This window comes from Meleagris gallopavo, chromosome 10, assembly GCF_905368555.1.
Source record: "Meleagris gallopavo chromosome 10, MGAL_WU_HG_1.1, whole genome shotgun sequence".
Taxonomy (NCBI): Eukaryota; Metazoa; Chordata; class Aves; order Galliformes; family Phasianidae; genus Meleagris; species Meleagris gallopavo.
In genome coordinates this window covers 11,330,656-11,353,912 of record NC_139413.1, presented here as the reverse complement: position 1 = coordinate 11,353,912, position 23,257 = coordinate 11,330,656, and the positions used below count along the sequence as shown (strand labels likewise).

At 38.7% G+C, this 23,257-nt stretch overlaps 2 protein-coding genes across 4 annotated transcripts in view; both read right to left on the bottom strand.

The window, feature by feature from the left end:
* CDC14A (cell division cycle 14A) overlaps window positions 1-12,372 on the bottom strand; it is a 55,009-nt gene extending 42,637 nt beyond the window's left edge. Inside the window, 3 exon segments of the mRNA XM_085231402.1 lie at window positions 1,909-1,984; window positions 11,542-11,632; window positions 11,959-12,372. Coding sequence (XP_085087528.1) covers window positions 1,909-1,984; window positions 11,542-11,632; window positions 11,959-12,064 — 273 coding nt within the window. The 5' untranslated portion in view covers window positions 12,065-12,372.
* Window positions 12,373-15,346: 2,974 nt separating this feature from the next.
* EXTL2 (exostosin like glycosyltransferase 2) lies at window positions 15,347-23,142 on the bottom strand. Of its 3 annotated transcripts, XM_085231414.1 has the most exons (6): window positions 23,002-23,066; window positions 21,597-21,669; window positions 20,253-20,680; window positions 18,452-18,522; window positions 17,727-17,880; window positions 15,347-17,046 (listed from the first exon to the last, which is right to left on the bottom strand). In XM_085231414.1, the coding sequence occupies exons 2-6, from the start codon at window positions 21,599-21,601 to the stop codon at window positions 17,039-17,041; spliced, it is 666 nt and encodes a 221-aa protein (XP_085087540.1). In that variant the 5' UTR covers window positions 21,602-21,669; window positions 23,002-23,066; the 3' UTR covers window positions 15,347-17,038. The 3 variants fall into 3 exon arrangements, with proteins under 3 accessions (XP_085087540.1, XP_085087539.1, XP_085087538.1); XM_085231413.1 differs by having other exon boundaries at window positions 15,347-17,880; window positions 21,597-21,666; window positions 23,002-23,142; XM_085231412.1 differs by having other exon boundaries at window positions 15,347-17,880.
* Window positions 23,143-23,257: the final 115 nt, after the last annotated feature.

The following is a 23,257-nucleotide window of genomic DNA, read 5'->3' as shown; positions in this document are numbered from 1 at the left end:
GCAGTTACATCTACAGTACACATCAGATGCACACTTCAGCCTGTGGATGAAGCCCTTTCAAGCCCGTTTACCCCTTGCAGATAGTATCTAAACTAAGACAGACTGTAGTACATATTTTATGTATTAGGGAAGCAAGGTTTACATTAGCAGCTACCGGCCTATCTCAAAGGCAGTTCCAATCAGGCAAACTGGAATCTATTTATGCCAGAGTTTCTACACTACTCAGGTGGCATTCCAAGCTCTAGCTGTTTGAATTCAGATATTGTTTTCCACTGGTTGCACTATCAGATCACCCTTCTCTACTATGTATCAGTAGTTTAAAATTAACTTACTTGGAATTAGCCTCTGGGACCAGTAACAGACAGCATCTCCTTTCCAGATGATCTGCTCAAGATTTCTCTGTCCTGACAATCTGTACTCCATGCCTAGCACTGATAGTTTGCTTTTTTTTTTTTTTTTTTAACTTGTCAAAACATATGAAAGTTAAATTAAAATACCATTAAGTACTGTTAAGCCAATCTGCAAACATCAAAGTTAATCATTCAGTTTTAATTTGGCTCCCTTGTGTATTTTTCTCCTTTAGAATACACGATTTTTAGAATACCGTGATTACACACCATTTACAATTAGCAACTTGTCTTGCTCTGGGCAGATGATGCAACAATAAAGGCATTTCACTTTAACACTGAATCATTAAAAGTAGTTCTAGTGAAGAGTTCTAGTTTAAGTACAAAGCATGAAGTTACGCTTCAAGCGTGATAAATAAAAGTGTGTCCCAAACTGATTTCAGTTTGAAGCTAGAGAAACAGAATTGATGGAACTAATCTCTACAAACCAAAGGATATTCCATATCAGACAGCATCATGTGTAGTAACAAAATCAAGTAGTAGTCGTTCAAAAGTAGCTGTTGCTTAGAGATTGTTTGGGCAATGGCCTGCTGCTAGCACCAACTGTTCTGTTTTCCCTGTCTTGCCTTTTTATTGCCCTACTTAAATTGTCTTCAACTCAACCCACAAGTTTTTATTGGTTCTGCTCCAGGCTTGTGGCTTTATCACAGGACAGTAGTGTTAGAACAAAACTCAGCTGGTGTGATCTTCCAAAATAAATGCTGCATTCCCATATTCAAGATCACTTTATAAAGGAAGGACAAAAGTCTTGCAGTCAAAAGAAAAGCTACCACGGTACCTGAAGATACATTTTCTACATCTTATAGTAAAGCAACTCAAAATTGCCTTAAATCTACAACACTTGGGTGGAAGCAGGAGAACAAGTTTTCTACAAACTAACTGAAAGCAGTGACAATTCTGCAAGTACTACAGAAAAAAAGAACCATTTTTATACGTGTAAAAGACTTTTCTATAACACCATTATTACAAGCAACATTTTATTTAAATGAAAGACTCCAAAGTTTTAACTTTTTGACTGAGTGAGATTTAAACATTGTGATTTTGGAGATCATACTGTTCTTTTCATAGCAGACAAGGGTGAGCAGGGATGTTTGCCTTAATATCTGTTTGGTTTGTTGTCTTTTTTTTGTTTGTTTGTTTGTTTTTTGGGGGGTGGGTTTGTTTGTTTTTTAGTTATCCATATCAACAGACCAATTTTGTTAGCTGCAAACCCATGAAACATCCACACAGCCATACTAAGTCTTGTTATTTACCATTTCATTACAAAACTAAGATTATAAAGGTGAAATCATCCTTTCCTCACCTCACCTGCTAAGCATCAGTGATGGCATATCCCTTTTTTCATCCTTCAGAGGCAAAAGAATTCAGAGCAAAGAAGAGCCTTAAGCTTAGTAGCAATTATCTATAGATAGCAAGTACTAAATAATCACTTTCAAAACAGGTTTTATCTGAGTTTGAAAGCACAATAATATAGGAACAATATTTTTAAAACAATGCTTACCTTTAATTTCTTATTAAGTTTACAGCAATATCTGTATAACATCGCCAAATTTAGAGGTCCAAAATCTGCATAGAAACTTTGTGAAAAGAAAACAAAGACGTTATTTATGCAAAATAGCTAAGCAAATTTCAACATGCACAGTGTTGATAGCTAAAGCTGCACAGTAATAAACTATGAGGAATACTGAATAAACAGTATAAACAGTGTACCACATAAACCCTTTGTTTCAGCTGCTGCAGGAACTGAAATTTAAGCCTACTTCTTTTTTCAGTCTCATCTTCCATTATTCCAGAAACTACATACACACACACCTTACACAGAATGCTTTACTGCTTTCCCTTTTGTCCCCATCAGTCCTCTTGTTTCTAAGAAAAGTTCCTAGGAGTTTATCATTTATTTTGTGTTTTCTCATTGTTCCCATTCCTCTCTTCTAGATTTTCCTTAAACATTCACACACCCCTTGAGGCAGCAACCGCTGCCCATTGGATAAGAGACAGCAGCAATAGTCCATACAGGAAAACTACTGCACAAAATAGAAGTTTCCAGTAGGGATTCACAGAGCTCTCTCTCACTAAACATAAGGCTTATTACTTCATTATTATCCCTTTCAAACACATATTCTCTCAAACAAACAAAAACCATTAAAAAAAACAAAGCCCAGTGAAAAGAGTGAATTATACTGGCCCAATTCCTGCCCAGAATGAGCACTCTTCTGCCAACCGATGAAATGTCAATATCATCTACTTTACAACATCACATAATAGCACGAATCTGTTCATCCCTAGCAGCACAAAACATTATGACAATGCTTAAATACAGTAGCTCAGTAGCTGGGTCAAAGACTAAGCTGTCCAACTCCTAGGATGGTTTCTGTAAGTTCACAGAACATAACTAGCTCAAATGAAAATTATAGTGGCAATAATGCAGTCACTAACTTCTAGAATTCCTCATCTCTTCTAAGATAAGGTTGTCAAATATGGTCAACAGTTACAGCTGTCTTAAAATCAAAACTCCCCATTATGTTCTTAATAGAGATTAAATGAAAAAAGAACTAGCATGATTTACAAAGTAATAATTAAAAACTGTAGTCCTAAAGACACCGTAGTGAACACGGCTTCTAGAAAAGCTCCATAGGTAGCAGGTTAACACGTGTTCTTACTCTGCAGAACTAACACCTCAAAACAAAAACAAAGCCACACCTCTTGTTCCAGTATTAGCTTTAGAGTATTAATTCACTTGTATGATGAAAAGATAGAACTTGGATTTTAAGATTCTTGAAAAAATATCGCGGTGGGGGGGAAAAAAAACAACAGTGGAACATAATAGTTTCTAATACAGCTTTGGTGAGCATAATGATGTAACTGAATACACAATTCATCTAAAACACAGAACTACAGCTGTGCTTTAGGTTTCCATTACTATTCATTTGCTAAAACTACAGCCATATGAACTCATAGAATCACTTCTACTTTTCTGCATGATTAAACTCAAACAGAAGCACAGGAAAAGCAGATTAAAATGAATTCACCAATCAATTTACCCATAACAGACAAATTACAAAACTTACTGTTTGGTGGGTGTGAAGAAAAGGTACATTTATTTATTTAATCCAAGAAGTAATATCTTATTACTTACTAAAAACTAAAGCTACTCAGATTCTCTGATTTACTGTGATTTTCCATCATTTGCTAAAATTAAGCACTCCATGCTTTTCTTAATACAGCCAAAAATGTACCAATATTTAACACCCTGGTATTACTATTGTTTGGCTGATACTTTTCAAAATCCAAACACAGAAAGAAGAGGCACTTTTAGTCAGTTGTGCACCACTATTACTGCCCATTCACACGCATGGAAAAAAAAAATCAAAACCCACTGGCAACTCCTAATTCCTTTACACAACACCATGGGGCAGCATAGACAAGCCAAAACAAGCCATTGACTTCAGTGACACAATGTTGTGATACATGCATTAATAATTTTAGCTCTTCCCACTATATATCTTTAAACTAAATTAACCTTGAACGTTCCTTTTACATGGGGCTAAGTGAAACAAGCATTTCACAATTCTCCAAATAGAAGAGTTCTCTGACAAATAACATAAGGCTCTGTTCTGAAGTCAGTGAACTACAAAACTCTTCAGTTTATATCCTTAAAACTGAATATGTCTGACATAAACATAACAGAAACAGAAGAGTTTAATCTTATCCGTGCCCATTACTTTTAGAGTAACAGACTGTTTTTGTCCTTGAATTCAAGTCACTTAATCCCAAGCCAGTCAGCGGATTTCCTTCTTAAGAACAGAATTTTGAGAGCTACATATAAGTAGAAGGTGGGAAATCGGGGAATGGAAATCAGCAATGAAGAGAAACAGCATACCGAGTCAGCCTCTAAACAAAGAGTTTGACCCAGCAAAAGTTTAAGACAGAAATTTAAAACCACAAACACACGGAAATGAAATCTGCTTACATAATATAGTCACCATTAACCAGTATTCATTCATTGACAACTCTTTCATAGATAACAGATTTTCATTACATCCAGATGTTCTTGTAAACATTTGTACATCACAAGAAATCAGCACATCTCTGATACTTAGGCCAGTTAAGAGACAGTCATTTGCAGTGGGGGTGGGAACCAGATATGAGGAACAGAATGCAAGTATGGTATTAATCTACATTTAATCATATTTTGTTTTAATCAAGTACTTAGATGATAGCTACAATTATTCTTCCCCCTCAACCCATGGAAGCTTGCTATCTTTATGCTTCTCCAGCTACACAGCAGCAAAACCCCTGAATCCAGTATGTGAATATTTAAATATTCTACTTCAGAAATACCATCATAATGCTACTTGGGAGCAGAAGCTCAGGTTTCTGCTTAGAATCAGCTCCTCGAGCCACCCTTCTCATCAGCTCTCACAGCCTATCATTTCAGATATTCACTTGTTTGTATCACAGAAATCTCCACCTACCTAGATAAGCCAGCCCCAAATCAGCTCTTTAATTTACTCTTTCATGCAAGTACTTCATTCCAGGGAATTAAAATGCCAAATAGAGATAGTCTAGGACCACACAGTCTTCAGGACAGAAACTCAAGAAGTTTCTGACTGTACTTCTATGCAATGCCACGTGAAGGCGCCATGAGTCAGATTAAGCTGTGGGCGCCTCGTCTGAATGAAGAAGGTAACTTTACCAAGTATTTTAATTCAGCTGACCCCAGCACAGCAGTAAATGATAAAAGACTTAATAAGTAATCCAAGTAATGGATGGAGCCCAGTTACGGCCAGTGAAGGAATACCGTACACAGGCAGTCTCTGAAATTAATAATGACCTCCATATTAACTTCACAATCAACAAATTTATGGCTTAGGCACTAAGTTATCTTTCAAAAACAAACTGGACTACTTAAACTTTGCCCCAGAAATCTGAAGCTGTACACAAACTTTCCCCCCAAGATAGATGTACTAACGAAGTAGACTTAAACTACCATTCCCTTACAGATTTTGTGATACAGCGACAGAAATGACATATCACACATGAGAAGATAGGAGGCTCCTATTTGAAGATTTATTTCAGGATTCTTTTCTTCAGGACAGATCAGCATAAGTTTGGAACTGCTGCTACACTGAATATGAGGGTATGTACACATTCTGCATTCAGTAATAGTTATTTACAGCAACTTGAATATGGTACAAACCCTAATTCCCATGCTGGAAAATAAGATAGAACAGATTCACAAAGTCAGTTCTAACCATGCACAAATGCTCAGAGGAGATGGTGTTACTTGCATGGCAGCTTATTTGGTGTTTGAGTTAGTAATTTTAAAACAAGAGCACAGTATAGCTATTGCAGTCTTTCTGGAGCACATATACAAGAATGGGAATGCAACTACTCTTCTCTGCAAGAAGCTTGCTTTGTTGGAGACTAACAGCTATATAAAAGCCTCTTTTCCACCATACTGGAGTATCTCAAGTTGGCTGTTATTTGGGCCAAGAGTTTAACATTAAGAACTGCAGAAAGCAGCTGAAATGCAGTTTCCTAAATACAATTTCCTAAACTAATTTATAACCATGTTACAGAGATCCAGTTTCCTGCTTAAGTTACTATTAAAATTTAGCAGTAAGACTAAATTAGAACGAGAAAAAAAAAAAATTCTCCACCTGCTTTTCTCTCCCCACTTCCTAGGCTGGATCATTAGAACATCCAGATGTCTGCTCCACGGGCTCTCAATCCAGTTATTAGGCAACACAGGAACCAGTCACTGCAGAAGTGGTAAATGGCTGCTACAGGTAAACAAACCATAAGCTGAATCGCCACACATTTTCCAGATGACAGACAGAAGTATAAATCCACATATTCATTACAACAGAACTCTGGTGGTCCTGAAATCTTACCTATTTGTTTTTCCTTCTCCCAACCCTGCATCCCAAAGCATGTCCCACCTTCCCACTTCCTATGCGTGCAAACGAAGGCAGGATGCCCAACAGCATTAGCTGCTGCTCTAGTCTCACCAATTCCTGCCACATATAAACTGCTAGAGCTTTCTCATCTGGGCCAAGACACAATCCCCAACACTTTCCACTACTCAGAGATTGCACACTTCTGAATGTCAAAAATAGAGCAAACAGAATTCTAGAAGTGATATCTCTCCACTGCTTACACCTGGATACAGGAATAACACAGAAGTTACGGATTACACAAAACATCAGGTACTCACTCCATTTCCCCTCAGATGTTCCAAATCTCCAAAATCCCATCTATTCAAAATCTAAGAATAAATTGCAGCTCCAAGTTACCTACACTTAAACAGCTACTCCAGATGCAAGCATTTTTCAAACAATACTTCTAGATGTCAAGAGCAAAGTAGCAGCAAAGATATTCTTCCATAGTGTTTGCACTATGTATTGTACAAGAATCTTAAGATGGTTAGAAACATACTTTCTATGGAAAATAAAAGTCATCTTAAGAGTGACCAACTTTCTTGTAAAAGGTTTTCTATTTCAAGCTACATGTCTGTCCAGTAGGAAACTGGAGCCTAGAAAACAGATTATTCCAGTACACGTTTACTGCGAACAAGAAATCCTCAATGCCTTTGTAATTTGCTTTCATCTTTTCCATATGAATCACAGAACAGTTAATGTTGGAAGGCATGCTTAGAGGTCACCTAGTGCAACCCCCCTGCACAAGCATAGATACTGAAGATCACTCAGGGAAGCTCCACCTGGACAACCTATGCCTCATCACCCACACAGTAAAAGTGCTTCCTGACATTCACGCAGAATCTCATATTCCAGTTTGTACACACTGTCTCCTCTTAGCATTGGGTACCACCGAGGAGTCTGACTCGATCCTCTTTGCACCCTCTGTGGTAAGGTTTACTTACTTGAGACTTCTTCAGGCTAAACAATCCTAGCTCTCTCAGTCTCTACTGATAGCAAAGGTTCTCAAGTCCCTCCATCAACTTGGTGAAGGCGGCACAAAAGTGCATATAAAATTTATTAAATTAATACTGGAGAGTACAGCTCCAATGCTAAGGTGCAGAGCTTCAGGAGTTCCAAATAAAATTATGCCAGTAGCTCCTATTCTAAGCAGAAGATGATACTCTCAGTTTTCAGATCTCCTGACTTCACTTGCAGTGAATTTAAAAACAATTATTTTAAGATGAAAGAGAAAAAAGCTACAGTACTGTTATGGCCAATTTTTACAGATGGCTGTTAATAAAACTGATATTAATGAAGCTTCATTTCTCTATATATTTACATTCATACTGATAAAAGCTGGAAGCGAGGAAGTTTCTTAGACATGATGTGGTTTTGTCACTGTTTTAGTGGACTTGAACTTGGTAAGTAATCTTGGTCATTTGATAGTGAAGTTCAACTTTCCAAAAGCTGGAAGGGAACAAGGAACTCTCTGTTCTCTGTGTGAAGTGACAGCTCTGTTTGTTATAACAGGGCTAAGGTTTTCTTTTCCTTTCAACTGATAGAGCAAAAGGATGGTGAAGTTCAGATTTCATATGCAAGTACCATTATTGGATAACCATAGAAAAGCAGCATTTTACACTGGTCAAATAAACAAGCTAACCCTTACTCATATCACCAGAAAGAGAAGCAGCATTGCATATGTGTATGCAAAGAAGAAAACATGTCCTACAAGTCAAAGTCCAAAGAATGCTCATTAAATGAAGACACAGCTTTGAATTCTATTGTATTTCTGCTTGAACTCAAAAACATTGCTAACATTAAAACTGCTGTGGAATGAGCAAGTACCATACTGTGGCTTGAAAATTGTACTGTAAAACATAGGATGCACAGGGAATATCATACTATTTACTTCTGCTGCTGCTCGCTAAGTTTCAGATAAGATCTGTTTATAAAAAAAAAAGATGTGAAGCTACAAGTGACTGAGTAAAAACACAGTTTGAGAATTGTCATAATTATTTACTAAAAAGATGATACTCCCAGTTTTAACTAACTTTTAATTTTGCTTGAAAAATTTACACAACAATGGAAAGGATGTTACAAATCATTTTGATGAAAAGAGGTGACAGTGAAGTTAACCAGTCAAGTGTAATATTCCCAACCCAGATCCGTTTACTGAAAGGTAAAGCATGAAAGACACTATTCTTAGAGAAGAAAAAGCTTCTTATTCTTGCCTAACTAACTAATTGAGATTTTGCCAAGGCTAGGCTTGTCCATTTGCCAAATGACAGTCCTCATCAAGCTGGATTATTTCTCATTAATTCACTTTTCCTGAAGCAATCATTACCTGAAACACATTATTTTGCAAGACTATTCTCTTGTAGGTAGTACTGCAGACTTACTCAGGAGGGACCTCAAAGACTTTCAGAGAAAGACTGACAAAATCTTACGGAAACAAAACAACTGGGTGGGGAGGGGAAGCTGTAAGAAGTCAGAGTTGCATAAATTCATTCTAAATTCAAACAGGAAATTTGCATGCCATCTCTTCTCTACCGCAATAGGTTCCAGGTTAAATTGCAGCATATGCAACTGAAACTGTGACAGTTCTACTAGTGAGCTCCCAGTCAGATCGCATTTGATATGGAAGTCCTTTCCTTTTCATTTTTCAAAGTTGCAGCATTTAAATAAGATAATTTTATGAATTTGTTAAAACAGCTGACAACTTCGAGTTAAAAGCAAAGGCTGAACTATTCAGTATTACGTAATCACATTTTGGGTATAACCTGATGATAAATCATGCAATGCACTACAAGAAGCAGCATTCAGACAAAAACTTCCAGACTCATCAAATTTAGTGTTAAAGTTCTTTTCTTTAATGGAGTACACTGTTAATTTACACTATTACTTCCTTATGTCTCATGAAGAGTAAGGAGAAAAAAAGAATGAAGTGAGACAGGAAGGAGATCAAGTACCAAGCGATCCACTAACATGCTCTCTATAATCAGACTAACAACCCCATATTCACGAGGTTTTTAGACCATGTACTGCCTCAAAGAAAGCAAACTGACCCCACTATAGTCAGCTAAATTAATTTCTGCATCACTTCACAGTTTGAATTATCACTAAAGATAGACCAGCCCAAAGAAAAGCAGCTTAGTTCCATACACAATGAAGTACCTCTGTCTAGTCACTAGTATGATACATCTTAACAAAACTAAGTCAATCAATAGCTGTGTTAGCAAAGTTATTTACATATCTCATAGGTGCTGAGGATTTTGTGCCTGAACAGACATCTCCTTCTCTCAACTAATTGAACTAGTTCAGTCAAAAAGCAGAAGCAGTCAAGAAATTTTGACGAGGAAAATCAGCATGGGTAGGTCATTTCAAATAAAGACTCTAGAAAATACCATTCTGGGGTGCAACACCCCTAAGTTAACTTTCAAATTTCAATTCACTATCACATGAATATTTCCTATTACTTCCTCAGGAAGGCTGCATTTTTGAGAGAGCTATCAGGAGTTCAAACTTGGTGTTGGAAGTTGGGTTCTACTATCACTTAGAGACAAACTTAAGTGTCAAGGCCTATTTTTGCTGTGCAGCCTGTGAAGTCCAGCAGACAAACATTTAGCTCACTGAAAAGCACAAAGGGAACCTATAGTAAGTAGAACCAGCATTTTCCTAAGCACTACCTAACTTGTATTTTATTTTTCTTTTCACTACTACCTTCCCAATTTCAGAAAGGTGCTGGTAAAAAATATAATGTGGTAACCCTGTCAGCATCTGCTTTTACTTCCCTGAGACTACAAGCTCTCTTAGAGATGGGAGTGAAAGGAAAAATAAGTAAAGTTGTTGACATGGTTTTATTATCAAATATTGCATACACTAATAGAGATGTACACCATGTTGCAAATATCAATGGAATATTTAGCACTGCTTATCTAGAAGAGCTAGGTAATAATACAGATGCATTCATGCACCTGGCAACTGTCACTTAGTTTCTACTTCATATTACATTTTACTATTTTGAGAATACAACAGTACTGTTACTATATCAAAAATAGGATACCTTTAGAAACAGTCCCAATAGACTCAATAGCTGTTGACTCAGAAAGCATACCACAAGTTAATGCTTAAAGTCTTAAATACACCCTAGAAAATAATAGAAGAAAGCAAAGACTTCTTTATCTTGTTTATCTGGTATTTTGTTACATTCTGGTACATGGTTAGCTGATATGTTTAAGGGTTTGATTAAGGGGGTACATTTATTGAATTTGCTTCAATGATTGTTACAGAAAACACCCCCAACCCAAACAGGAAGTTACAAATGTTAACTCTGAGAAAGAATCATCAGGAGCTCCACTAGAAAACAGACAGCTGAAGACAATGAAGACTCAAATGCATGTTTAAAAAAAGATACCAAACCACAACCTAGAACTGTAAGCTTTCCATAGGAGATAAGCTACAAACTGAGGAAAACTGCTATGCACCTTCACAGAAGCAGCACTGAAGTCACAGGGATAGGATGTGGTTGATACTCTTTAGCCCACGGGAAAAAAAAGTTGTGTTCTACATAAGAGGATTTCTTTTTGTCCCACTAGAAATACCATGTAGTGCAAACCCTCTGTTAAGTGGTAAACTGCAGGAACAGCTATCCGAGAACATAATCTAGAGCAATGACTTTGTAACTACAGCACAGAGCTATTACTTTGTGTATATTTCATGTTTCTTTGTAGAACTCCACCTACAATTAAATTAACTGTTGGTTTCCTGCTCTTTCAGTGTCTTCCAGGCACTAGAAGCTGTTACTTCACATAATGCTTTCTCTTCTGTTTTAAAAAGCTACAAAAGCCAACAGGAAGTGCTATCTAAAAACATTTAAATAAGTTGCAGATGTGATTCAAACACAAATCAAAGTTTTGGATGATTCTGCGAGAAAGATGATCACTTCATACTCTGGCCACAGGAGAACACAAGAACGATCTGTTTTTTCACAAGCAGTCACACCAACCTTCTATTTAAGACACCATTTAATAAGATGTAATTAGTTTTAAGAGATCTTCTCCAACTTATAATAGAGCTTGACAGCTCAGGTACCCTCTGTCCTAGATCAGCTACGACGCAACTGCTCAGCCACCGTTTAGAGTTATTTTAGTAGCTCTGGACAACTTTTAGATTTTTTTTACTTAAACCAAAAAAAGCCGTTTAACACTTACTTCTCATAGACCAGTTCGTCGTCAGTACAGAAGTAGTGGGTGTTCACCGTACTTTTGGGCTTATTCCGCAAAGTAGCGAAGTAGAGGCGATCTGAAAAACAGCGGACGGCCGTGTTGCGCAGAGCGGCCCAGCCCGGCCCCGGGGTTCCCGCTGCGTCGGGCCTCTTCAAGAGCTGCCTCGGGCCCCGCGCACAGCGCCGCCGAGCAACAGGTGCCGACCCGCAGCCCGCCAAGAGCAGTGGAGGAAAAACTACTGAGGCGTTCCCCACAGCGGCAGCGGGGCAAGCGGCTCAGGAGAACCGCGAGGCAGAAGGGACCGACAGAGGCAGCCAAGTGCGCAGAGCGACGGGAAGAAGAGGAGGGAACCCGAGGGAAGCTCTGCAGCACAACACAGCGCAGCGCAGCCCTCACTCTCACCTTTCACGAACTCGGAGGCTCCCCCCAGCACTTCGGAGGCGGCCGCCGCCGGCTCCATCTTAAACAGGGCGCGGAGCAGCGAGGCGCGGGGCGGCTCCGAGCTCATGGCGCTCCGGGGCAGCGCTGAGGCGCGCTCGCAGGGACGCGACCCGCCGCGGGCCACACTGCCGGGAGCGCCACCACCCGCATAGGAACCGGAGCGGGGGCGAGAGCCGACTTCGGGACGCAGCGAGCCGCCGGACGGGCGGTAGCCCACAGGGACCTCGGCTCCACCCCGGCCAGCCGGCCGGGAGCCGCCCCCGGACAAAGCGGCCGCGGGCGGTTACCAGGCGACCGGCGGCGCTGTAGCGACAGCGATCCCGAGCCTTTGTCTCCGCCGGCCGGGGCCGAGGTGGGCGGACGGCCCCCCCGGCCCCGCCCTCCGCCTCTCAGCGCCCCGGGTTCGCCAGGCACGGCCCCGCCCTCCGCCCGCGTCCCGCTGGAGCTCGGCCAGCCTCGCGCCCGGACGGCACCTCCGCGCCCCGAGGCTGCGCTCTGCGGAGCGGCCCGAGGAAACAGAGCGCTCCGGTGACCGGCTCGAGAGATCTGAGACGGCGGGGAGCGAGCTGAGCTAGTATCTCCCCGGCGAGGAGTGGACACGAGCGAGCTGGCTGCCTCGGTGCAGGAAAGGGAGTAGGGAAGTGTGGCACGGCGCCATAAGAGCCCTTTCACTCACGCCCCGAGCTGGGACTCATGTTTGCGAAGTCCGGGCCCGGCAGGCGCTACCTTCTTGCCGGATGGACAGGCAACCCACCAATCACACGCTGTCTTCCCAACTCTCCTGCCTATGAGCGGCGCACGCTGAAGAAAGGGCTGCTCTCAGCCACGCCCCTCGGGCGGGTATCGCCTCAACAGCGCCCCATCCCGCCTCCGGGGATCGCCGCGGTCTGCGCAGTGTGTGAGAAGCTCCGAGGCGCGAACGGGGTCCTGAGAGCACGCAGCCTTAGCGTGTGGAACTCCTCTAACACGTTAGGTCGGGATTCCCTCTCACTGAGAAGTTTCGCAGCGGCAAGACGTTTCGCACACGCTGCTAAGTCTGTGGTAACACTACGCTAAGTTTTGGGTTGTTTGTTTTTTTAAGTGAAAGATTGACTTCTGGTGGTTGAATCTCAATAGCTGAACTAGCCTACAGTTTAATCATCCAACTGCCGAATAACCACTTTTTAAAAGCATTCCGTATTAATGCCTTTTCTCCACCCACCTCTTCAGAAAGAGCCTGTAAGTGCCACAGACAGCTCATCCTCACACCCAAACAACAGAAAGCAGCACAGGAGACATGCTCCCATAAGAAGAAAAAAGGATGCTACTCTTTCCTAAAGGCGAAAAAAAAAGAAACACCTTAAAAAGACATTACAATACAAAGTTCTACTCAGAACTGAGGTCTGTGTTGTTGCCACCATCTTTTTGTTACAAAAATAATTGTTACTGCCATTTCATACCCTTCTGTGTGCTGCAGGTGAGGCCAAACAGCACTGCAAAGCACTCCCCTCTTCCATTTTTAATCTGTGCTTAAATATTACAGGAAGCACTTCTCATGCATTTATTAGTTTCACAATTCCTTACTTATTTTTGGTACTACTCTAATAATTTGTACCTTCATTCTTATATATATATTTTTTTCTTCATAGCTCCAGAACGTAAATACAATTCCCTTTGAACCTCTATGAGTTTAGGTAAGGAACATTATTCTTACTAAGTACTCTTTTGTAGAAGATGCTTGCAAGGCCATAGTCATGTGTTAGAACTAAGTTGAAAAAGGTTGTCATAGGGTATTGTTTGCTTGTCACGTAAATCAACGTACTCATCTTTTACTATGAGTTTCTCTTCCACTTGTATCCTTAAATAAATCAAGTCAATGAAGTACGGAGTACAATCAAGGTCTTAGGGTAGCAATTCTCTAAGGAGCAGATTCATAACCATATCCCCATAACACCCCTTTTACTTAAACATCCATTATGACTCAGTGCAACATCTCTAAGCACATACCACACTCTGTGTTGAGAGTATATATAAGCATACTCAAAGGAACCTGAATTAAGGTATCTTAGCCAATAGAAGGAAAGATGGAACAGCATAACAAGGATCATACCCAGTATCTAGAATCTGAAGCTAGTTAGTTTTGTGCTTGAATCTATTCTTTGCAAATACATCTTAGCTAGGTTGGTATATCTGGGATGCAAACACAGCTAGCAACTGAAGTCTCACTATCAAAAGCTGCTCACAGATGGCTTACATGTCTTTTGTACAAGACATGTAAGATCACAAACATTCCTTTGGTTGCATGCAGATACAGTTAGTGGCAATTACATACATTTCAAGCACAGGAAGTACTTAGTCTCTCTTCTCCCCTGTGAAAATGTACTAAATAGTTATGGATTTTTAGTTCTAGTATTTCCTCTTAGCTTTTATAGTATGACTAAACCTTTTAAAATGCTTTCAGAATGTTTTCACCTCGTACTTTTCATCACTTCAAGTGCTATTTCTAACATTTGATCCAGTCTACAGTGACATCTAGTGGCTTTTTTTTTTTGAACTATAGAAGCAATCTTGTAGCCTTATCACAATTTCAGGACTGCACCCTCTTAAAAAAATTACAGAATTGTACTTCTCAATAAATATTTTAAAATAGTTTGTTTTTTTTTTCCCCAATAAAATATTTCTTAAGTATGTATTTCAGATACCACTTATAAAACCCTGTGTCATACAAACACTGATTTCTAACATTAAACTCAGAGGCAGTGATAAATCTGTTTAGACTCCAAGATACTTCCAAATGACATCTACACAAACTCTTACCATAATAAAAGAAAAATTGTTAATACTTAAATTTTTAGTAAAATATCTCAAAGAATATCAAAGTACTTCTATAACCATGAAGGGACAAATTCATAAATAAAAATAAAAATAAAAATAAAAATAAAAATAAAAATAAAAATAAAAATAAAAATAAAAATAAAAATAAAAATAAAAATAAAAATAAAAATAAAAATAAAAATAAAAATAAAAATAAAAATAAAAATAAAAATAAAAATAAAAATAAAAATAAGCCTTTAAAACAAAGAAACCTCTTTTGTTCCTAAGCAAAATGAAAAATGGCTAGACCTGAAATCTGATCTTTGAACTTTTTGGTTCACTTGTTTCAGGTAGTAGGTTTTCTATATTTGTACTATTAGTTGTCACACATAAGCCTTACCTAATTTAAATAATCATATGCCAGCAAGTACCTGTAATATTTTCTATTTTTAAATGAGATCTTGGTACTGTTTATCTATGTTGAACTTATGAGCTTATTTCAGACATCTAACACTGAAAACTTGGTCAAAACTTTGTGAAATAAACAGAGAACAAATCGATTAATGTATTTTATTTGACAAAGGTACAAATTAAATTTACCAGAATAATAAAAGCTTTTCTATTCATTCCTTCACTGATACAGAAGAGCTTCCTGCTAAAAAAGAAAACAACAAAAGACGACAAAACAGGAAGCCCCAAACAATCCCTTTTCCCTCAAAAAACAAACCCTCAAGATTAAAATTCAGCTGAGTTGACAGTTCACAATTTAAAAGGTAAAATACAACTAAAATCGTGGAAATGTAACATAATACTGTACAGAACAGAAATTAAAGATGCCCAATAAACGAATGAAATGCAGGAAGCTACCACTAGTAAAGTTGCACTTCTAGTTGCACTTCTCACATAGTTTTGTTTGGATTTTGCTTATCACTACAGCCTAGTAAATACAATTTACAACAAAAATGAATAGACTTTAATTTGATATAAGAAGCTTGCTTTTTTCTTAAGTCTTATAGAAATATTAGGAAGCCTTCACTGAACATAAATTCTTCAACACTGATATGACAAAACAAAAGAATCCTCTGTTCTCCAGAAAGAAACCCGAAAAGCCCATATCCAGAAACAGCTGTAAGAATGTCATATTTCAAAGACTGTTTTCGTCCAGGTAATTTATTAAAAAATAATCATACACCAATTGTATAGATGGTGTATTGTAGACACGAGCTGTTATTGATTACCAACTTCTGAACTAGTACTGAAAATAAATTAAAACTGATGTAGGTGGGATTAAACCTAGATCAGATGGCAGATTTGATTCTTCTGATACAAAAAAAAAAATCACTGCTTTTTTTTTTGCTTTTCATCCATACCACAAAATAGTTATGTAGTTACAGTGAAATTTTTCCTATGTTAACGCTGTTTCTAATAAAACAGAAGTTACTAAAAATTGCTTTCTTGCCACAGATTAAGCCACATAATTCAAAGACTGATAATAGTCCAGTCCATCACATAGCACATGTACCTTAAAACACATGTTTTACACATTTATTGCATATTTTAATTCTGTTGTCATAGCTGCCAAAAACAGAGATAAAAGGAATCACAAATTGTTCATGTGAAAGATCAGTTCAAAAAAAAAAGTAGACCTGTAATATTACAAAGTGTACAAACTAGAAAAAATGTAGAGCAGCATGCTCTCATTAGCAATTGGAAATAAGACATATTTTAGAAGTAAAGATTTACTTGGGCACAATTTTGTAACAACATACACACAATATACCAAAAGAAAACTAAATACTAAAGACAGTATTGATAAACAATCTCATTGATTAGACTGCATATATAATTTTCATATTTCATGTATTCAAGTGTTTCTTTCGTTTCCAACTGGTAAGTTTTACCTTTCAACTGTTTGCAATCTCAGCAACTCTAGGCTAATTATTAATAAGAGAAAAAGATGTATCAAAGAGATCCTTCTTCACAACCTCAGCAGTAGTAGATATTGTAGGCAATGGTTTTAGGACTAAGCTCAAAGCGGGGTACTCTTCTTCTGGTTTGCCTTCACAGCAGCTTCAGGAATATCTCAGAATACAAAGCTTACATACAGATGTAAAAGAGTTTTGTACAGGAATCTAGGAGCCTAGTCTGTTTGTTGTAGCCCTTTTACAGTTTCAGTAGGAAGTGTGTGGAGGAGAAGGAGAGGGAAAAGCAGGGGAAGGAATCTTCTCCACACACAGCAAAACCACGCTTACTTACCTAGGGACACAATAAAAATAAAAAATCAGATTATGAACACTCAAGTATAGGGGTACATTTTTGGTTGCATGTTTCTGAAGAAGTGGCCTAGTTGTAAACACCTCTCAGGTTATGGGAAGAGGAAGATTTTATTACAACTAAACATTAAGATATATATTAAAAAAATTCTGAAAATTTACCTTGGTAAGAAAGAGTAGGAGGGGGGAATGCCATAATGCCGTATGAAAGAACTCAAAGGCTGCAAATAAGGATGGCCAAGATACAGTAATTACACTTTTTTTCTTTCCTTGTACTTGGTACAACTCGCTGAGTATTACCATCTAACCCCTTAAATTCATTGATTTACACTTTACTTTTGTGATTGGCATAATTAGGAAACCCAAACTGGGAAATCATTATATTAGAATATTTTAAAGGCATGCCATCATAAATATTAACCAATTTATTTACACAGTAAGATCTCTGTAACAAATGCTCTGCTCGGTGCCACATCCCAGAATAGCCACTGTTTGTGTCTTTCTCTAAATTTCTTATATCAACAGGCTTCACAAACACTCCTGAAGGCTTTCCAATACGCCTTGCTACCAGAAAATTCATGGCAATATCATCACAATTTTGAGTTTCATCTATTAAAGTGTAAACAGCTTCTGGTTGTCTTTGAAAGTCTTCTAAATACCTACAATGAAAAAACGCTGCACCAATAAGAACCATAGAATATTGATCTCCATTTCCAATTCCTGGATTCTGCAGTTCAAAGCTGCCATAACTGTATACACCTGAAGGAGTAGAAATGTGCTTTCTAGGAATGAATCCCACTATATGTTCTGGAAATTGCTGAAAGAAAAAGAAATTTAAAACACATAAATGAAGAGCACACTGTGAAATCAAAAGACATTAAATATTTTCATGAAAGACTTGTGTTTTTTTTTGTGTTTGTTTTTAAGTGAGAGGAGCATAAGCTTATAGCCAGAAAAAGAGAGAACAAAACTGGTGGTATACACTCCTTCAATCTACAGGAGCTTTGCATTTAAGTACGGTTTTACAAAACTGATGCAATTTGCTTCATTCCACATTTACCTTCAATTTGCAGCTGCATACTTGGCAATCAACTCTTAGAGAAAACACTTTCAGTGGTGTTTTGAAACATACTTGTAACTTAAGTTCAGCAATCAGCAGCCAATGCACACATATATAAGAATTACAAGTTTGAAAACTATAGATTACAGGTATAAGTAACATAGAAGAATATTTTTGCAAGTTCTACTATCTGATCTTCGTAGATTTTAAAATCTAATTTAAGAAAAGCAATAGTAGAACACTAAGATATAGTACTACTCTTTCTAATTAAAGCCATTAATCTCAATTGTAACTCACAAATGCTACCTGCTAAGGTAGAAAACATTACCTGCCAAACAGAAAAGGCAAAAGTAAGGTCATGAGCACTGATGAGTGTATCATCATCCATCATTAAAACAGCTAAAGAAAAAGAAAGTTTTTTTAAGGATTAAAATGCATGGGCACAGTATGCAATACAGTACTTGACAAACTATGAAGTTCCTATAACAAGTAAGCTATATTGATGATCTGAATCATAACTCCTTGAAAGCAGAATCAGAAAACAGATTTCAAACCAAAACCAAAGCTAGCTATAGCTTCACAATAACTGGAAGTTACACTAAGTTTTACATTATTTACTAGCCTACAATAAAACCCAGCAACCTCTAACCATCTGCAGTGCAGCTCAAGGGATGCATGTTGGAAAATCTGGAGTACGTACTTGACGAAACAACTTCAGATTGTATTAAGCTTGTGAAATATACAGCTAAAAAGTTATAAACCATTCTTTAGTGAATGAGATTTATGAGAAATTTTAAGTACAAAGTTTTTACCCACCTCCCTCCCTCCTCTAAATAAACAAACTTAGTGAATTGCATTAGCAATATTTAATATGATTAACCATAGATGAAAAAAAAATCTTTAAGTTACAAACAAAGGGCTATTAGAAAAAGGAAAATACTCTTACATCCCAACTCCAGATACATTAAAGCCTCTACATTTACAGTCAGCACAATCCTATTAGTGTTTGAAAAACAATCAACACCAAAAAAAAAGAAAAAAACACTGGGAAAGTGAAGTATCCTCTACTCTAGTAGGATCTCTAGTATCCTACTAGCAAACACAGGTTGAGGTATGTTAAGAAGAAAACAAAGTAAAATTTCCCTTACTAATTAAAAGTAATGCCAGGTCTGTAATGCAACATTTTTTTTCCCCCCAGTTGAAACAAATAGGCCTTACTGTCGTGCTTCACCTAGAAAAAACTTAGGAAAAATATTTAGATGAATGGCCAAAGACTAGGGAAAATATTGTTAAAAAGTACACGATTTGAAATAAAAAGTCAGACAGAAAAACAAGTTCATCTGAATAACAAAACATGGTTGAAAACCTTACCTTAAAATTAATGGACTAAATCAAACAGATGGTTTAAGCCAAAATTAAGAGAAACTCAACAAACACATACATGATGAGTTCCAGTTTACACTAACGTGAGAACTGAACCGCTTACCTATACTGAGCAAAGGTAATAGAGAACAGATATGGCTGCAAAACCCAACAAAATGCATAGAGCATTTTTTTTCTTGTTACTCTTACTAAAAGGCTCCTATCCTACTACTATCTAAATACTATTATACAAGCTACTTTTACATCACAAGCTTTTACATCATCTATATTCTATTAAACAGCTTAACAATTCCAAGGTTTACTACATAGCACAACTTAGACTATCTCTCTTTTATAGCACTGTAGGGGAACTGTTAGGTCAGGACTTGGACTGGTAATTGAGCACCTGCTGAAGGGGTGTGACAAATACAGGCAAATTGTTTGCACCTGCGCTGCCCACCTGACCATAAGGGGTGGATCCAGGGTGGAGCTCATGGGCTCATATAAGGGCCAGCCACTAAAGAGAGAATGTCTTCTAGAGCTAGGAGACTTTAGATTACTTCATGGGGAGTACTGTGTAGTTAGAGCAGCTCTGTTGATAGTTTGGTGGATTTAACAGTTTAGCTTTTCCTTCTTTATGTTACTTTTTGCTTTACCAGCTGTTACTGAAAACCTGTAAAGAGCAATTTTGATTCTTTGTGGGAAGAACAAGTATATAGTTTTTACTTATAAAAACATAACTAAAAGAAATGTGACTTGCTCATTACCTTTTGTTTCTAGCTCAGGAAAGTTCTGGAGTCTGTTCCTCATGCGATTTACAGATTGAGCTTTAAAAATAACAGGAACAGGATGAGGGCCTAAGGAATTCCACATCTTCTCTGGCATCTTCTCTCCAATGTTGTTCCACACAACAATTACTTTATGTAAATGGGGGATGGCTTGGTAATGGTTTAATAATTTCAGTAGTAAGTCAGTCCTGTTATATGTCTGCATAATAAGAGTAAATGAATCTACTGCAGGCTGACTCTGGGTTTTTGATTCCCTTTTAAAATTAAGTATTTTGTCATCTTTGATACTGGGGAGCAAAGCTGTTAAAGTTCCTGCCACAAGAAGTAAGATTATGATCACCACAGAAGTAAAGCGTAGTAGTCGGATTCCCATAACTCTTCCTGGAAGCTTACAGAGGTAAAAATACCTTTAAAAGAAGTGATAGAAAAGGAAAATTTATTAATGGCACGTACAGATATCTCTCTTTTTCTTGAGCAAAGTTTGCATAACCCTAAATTCATCCAGGTAAACAAATGACTATATAATAAGAGAATTTCAGGACTTTTCTCAATTTTCTCTATTGAGAGATACTTCTGGTAATCAATTTTTAACATCTACTTGCCTTTTACTTTCACTTTTTGTTAACTTTTGCAGAACAGCGAAATACAAAGTTAACTTAAAGTAATCCTTTAACTCTAGATTGCCATCTTTTATTTTTTCAGAACAGTGTTTTTGGCTGAACATTCATACTCCTCACCCAGCACATCCACCTGAAAATAGAAAACACTTGAACAGGGATTCCAGCACTGTGCATGCTGTGCCTTAGCTGGGAAAAGGGAGATCTGGTGCCTGTTACTGAGGCACCTTTTGCCACTGTAGTATAAGGACGGGGTTCCTGGATTGTCCTGCTTCTGGAGCTATGCAGGAGACTTTACACAGTAGTTCCTACAAAGGTAGTCTCTTCTACTAAGAGTCTTAAGAGTCTCTTAGGTGGTCTCAGTTTTTGAGGCCTCAGCAAGACCTGTCAGTCACTGCATCCTGCTATTTGTACCTCAAGTGATGTGTTGTTCACAGCTATTTCTCTTCCTCTAGTTGTGCGGTTGGAATACACTGGATATGTGATAAATATTCTAAGCTACTACTAAGGAGTTATTTACCTGTAAATATTACACATTACTCCACTACTTCTTCAGGCTTTCATCGCAGAATTCTAGTTAAATGAAGTGATCCAGAACAGTCTCAGCAATTAAAATTCTTGTTTCTTCACAAGTTTTGATCAGTTTTTTCTACAGTGCATAAACAGTGTCTGATATGAATTATATTATTTAAAAAACTCAACTTACCTCATTATTGCCAGATGGGATTGGTTCTTCCCTGTTGTTTTTAAAGGACAGTTGTTTGTGATCTTTCAATCTGCTGGAAATTAAAAGGAGTTGCAACTGATGATAAACAGCTAACATCTATGCCACTCTATATTTTTTGGTGTTTTAATATTCTTTTTGCTACTGATTGCTGTGAATGTTCTTGGCAATTACCCAATCCCTTTTCTTATTGCACAGCTGAGTAATAGTCTCTGCCTTTCAATGACCTTTCCCAGAATAAACTGCTAAACCAGTTGGTTAGAAAAGAACTCAAGTGCATTACTTAGTTCACCAGGAATCACTGATAAAGTTTGGCTACCATGGTAAGCCAAGCAGCCCCATTGACAGTTCCTTTCTTTCTGGCCCATCCCCTTCAGGCTCTCCTCCCACTAAATGCACCAGGTGCATTACAGGCTTAAAGCATGCAATCTGTTTTTCCTACCAGGTATGCCAGGTAGCAGAAGGGAAAACAAGTCAGTGCAAATGCAGAAGGTAAGGATTACACAACAATACAGGGCAATAACCCAATAAAATTGTATTTGTTTCTTCGGTTGTTAGGGAGGATTTTAGTTTTTTAAAATTAGTCAAAGAAAGGGAGTATTTTCATTTAAGGATGGTACTACAGCAATTCAGAGAGCAAGAAATTGCTCTGTTAATTGTTTCTAAAATGTGGAATTTCACAGTAGTTGATAATACTGAATGCCCACATAATAGTGCATGTATGTCCACAGCCCCTCAGTGAGCATGCCTGTTCTCCTGAGCCTGAGGTCCACTTCTATCACAATCTAAATTTGTGCAGCTGCGGAAGTCACAGAAATCCTTCCTAAAATTAACCCCAGTTTTGGTTCCTTTGCCTTACAGTATATACGGATGTGCTGGGCTCCTAGGAACAGCTGGCAGCAGCTGTTGTGCTTCGCTGAAGCCCAGCATATTTTTGTTGTGTGTGTTACAGAGATGAGCCCTAGGTTCTCTTCCTCCTGTTGCCATCCGTTCCAGTGGTGCTTAACGACACTAAAGTGATGATTAACCAGTAGAAGTGTAAAAGCACGTGGAAATCTAAACGTTGTTAACTGTGATAATGAAGTCTTTCAGCTTTCCATATCTTCTTACTCAATCGCATATTAATAATAAGCAGGAATTGTGTTACGTAGTAGCTACTTATGTGTCCATACAAAATTTGCAGAATCGGCTTTGCAGTGCTTCCCAGTCAGAAAGCACTGTGATCAGCTTTGACAATTAAGTTACGAAATCGTAACGTGGAATGAAAAACAAAACAGTGTCCCTGCGGGACCAGAACCGGTGCAAACACGACGTTGAAGCTCCGAGAGCGTTACCGCAGCCCGCCCCAGCAGCCTCCCGCAGCGCCGCCGCCCGCAGCCTCGCCTACCCGCTGAGCCCCGCACGGCCGGGCCCGGCGCCGCAGCTCGGCCGCTCCGGTGACTCAGGGACGGCCCGGCCGGCAGCGCCACGGCAGCGCCGCCGCGCCCGCTTCCTGTGGGCGGCCCGCGCTTCCTGCCGGCCGCCGTGGGCACCGCGAACTCGGCCGCGGCGCAGCCTGCGGGGGCGCAGCCCGCTGGAGCGCGGGGCGGGGCGGGCGCTTTCTGTAGGGACGCTGCGGCGGCCGGTTCGGGAGCAGCGGGCGC

What these genes read in the sequence shown, in the direction of transcription:
- EXTL2 (XM_085231413.1), bottom strand. An exon ending in TCCTGAGCTAGAAACAAAAG is followed by an intron (nt 18,523 to 20,252) that starts GTAATGAGCAAG and finishes CTTTTTCTTTAG; the next exon opens with CTGTTTTAATGATGGATGAT. An exon ending in TTGCCTTTTCTGTTTGGCAG is followed by an intron (nt 17,881 to 18,451) that starts GTAATGTTTTCT and finishes TTTTTCTTTCAG; the next exon opens with CAATTTCCAGAACATATAGT.